Genomic DNA, 1,084 nt, shown 5'->3' on the forward strand with positions numbered 1-1,084 from the left:
CACAAAGCATCTTCTCTCGTTTTGTGCAAAACCTACAGGGGCACTTTGAAGGTAGGCTGTCTTGTGACTGTTATGCCTGTTCCCAATATCAGAGAGGGAAAGAGTGACAGTGGCTTTCCTTAGGGCACCTGGCTGACAGGGGATAGAGGGGGGCTAGGGCTCAGGCCCTCCCCAGTCCCGGAGCAGCCTTCCTGCTTGCCTCTTTACTTGCTTAGGAACATACGAGGTTGGTTCTTTGATCCTGAGTGAGTCACTGCGTTTCTCAGCATTGACTACATAAATGCCTGTTGAATGAATAAGTAAGTGTTCAGGCTGACACTAAAATGAGCTTTAGGCCCCTGAGCACATGGCCTTGGCAGGAGGAAGGAGATTGTGGAGCACAGCTGGCCTGCATGCAGCACTCGAGGAACATAGAAAGGACCCCGGGCCCCGGCTTGTACTGTCCTGACACCTCCTGCATAACCTGTTGGCTGCAGCTGTCATCTTCGCAGGTCTCTGGGTTTCCCTCCATCTCCGGGCTCTGCACTGCCTCACTCACAGTGTGAGAAGAAGAGCTCAGGGGGAGAGGGCGAGGGGAGGCCGCGTGCACGGTAAGCAAGTCCCTGAGTCTCAGTGGGGAGTGAGAGGCGAGGGTGAAGATGTCCCTGCTTGCGTGTAGGGAGGCCACTCACCTTTGAGGCCCTGTCCCATGCCCAGGGCCAGCCCATCTTTGGTCCATTGCACGATGCCAGAGTAGTTGAGGAGCACACAGGGGAGCACGGCCCGCTGTCCGGCCACTACAGTCTGGTCAGCTGGCTCCTGGCTGAAGCGGGTCTGGGTCCCTGGTAAAACCCAAGTGATCACTGGGTAAGGAGGTGACAGGGGAAAAGGGGATAGGGGTTCTGCCAAGAGGCCACCCTACTCCAGCTCCCAGTACCTCCCTGCACAAGGGAGATAGGCTTGTTCTCTGCCCCACTTCGGCGCCAATCCCTTCCCTCTAAGCCATCATGGCACGGGCTTACCCTTCATTCTCTTCTGTCCCCATGGCCCACAGGGGTGGGTTTCAGGCATCAAAGTGCTTAGCAATCACAGCAACAGTGCAGTG

General features: G+C 56.5%; 1 protein-coding gene across 1 annotated transcript in view; it reads right to left on the reverse strand.

Annotated features, from left to right (window-relative positions):
• Kirrel1 (kirre like nephrin family adhesion molecule 1) overlaps window positions 1–1,084 on the reverse strand; it is a 92,673-nt gene that overhangs the window by 10,469 nt on the left and 81,120 nt on the right. The window contains 1 exon segment of the mRNA XM_023721438.1: window positions 672–821. Coding sequence (XP_023577206.1) covers window positions 672–821 — 150 coding nt within the window.

This window comes from Octodon degus, unplaced genomic scaffold (assembly GCF_000260255.1).
Source record: "Octodon degus isolate 3935 unplaced genomic scaffold, OctDeg1.0 scaffold00083, whole genome shotgun sequence".
Classification (NCBI taxonomy): domain Eukaryota; kingdom Metazoa; phylum Chordata; class Mammalia; order Rodentia; family Octodontidae; genus Octodon; species Octodon degus.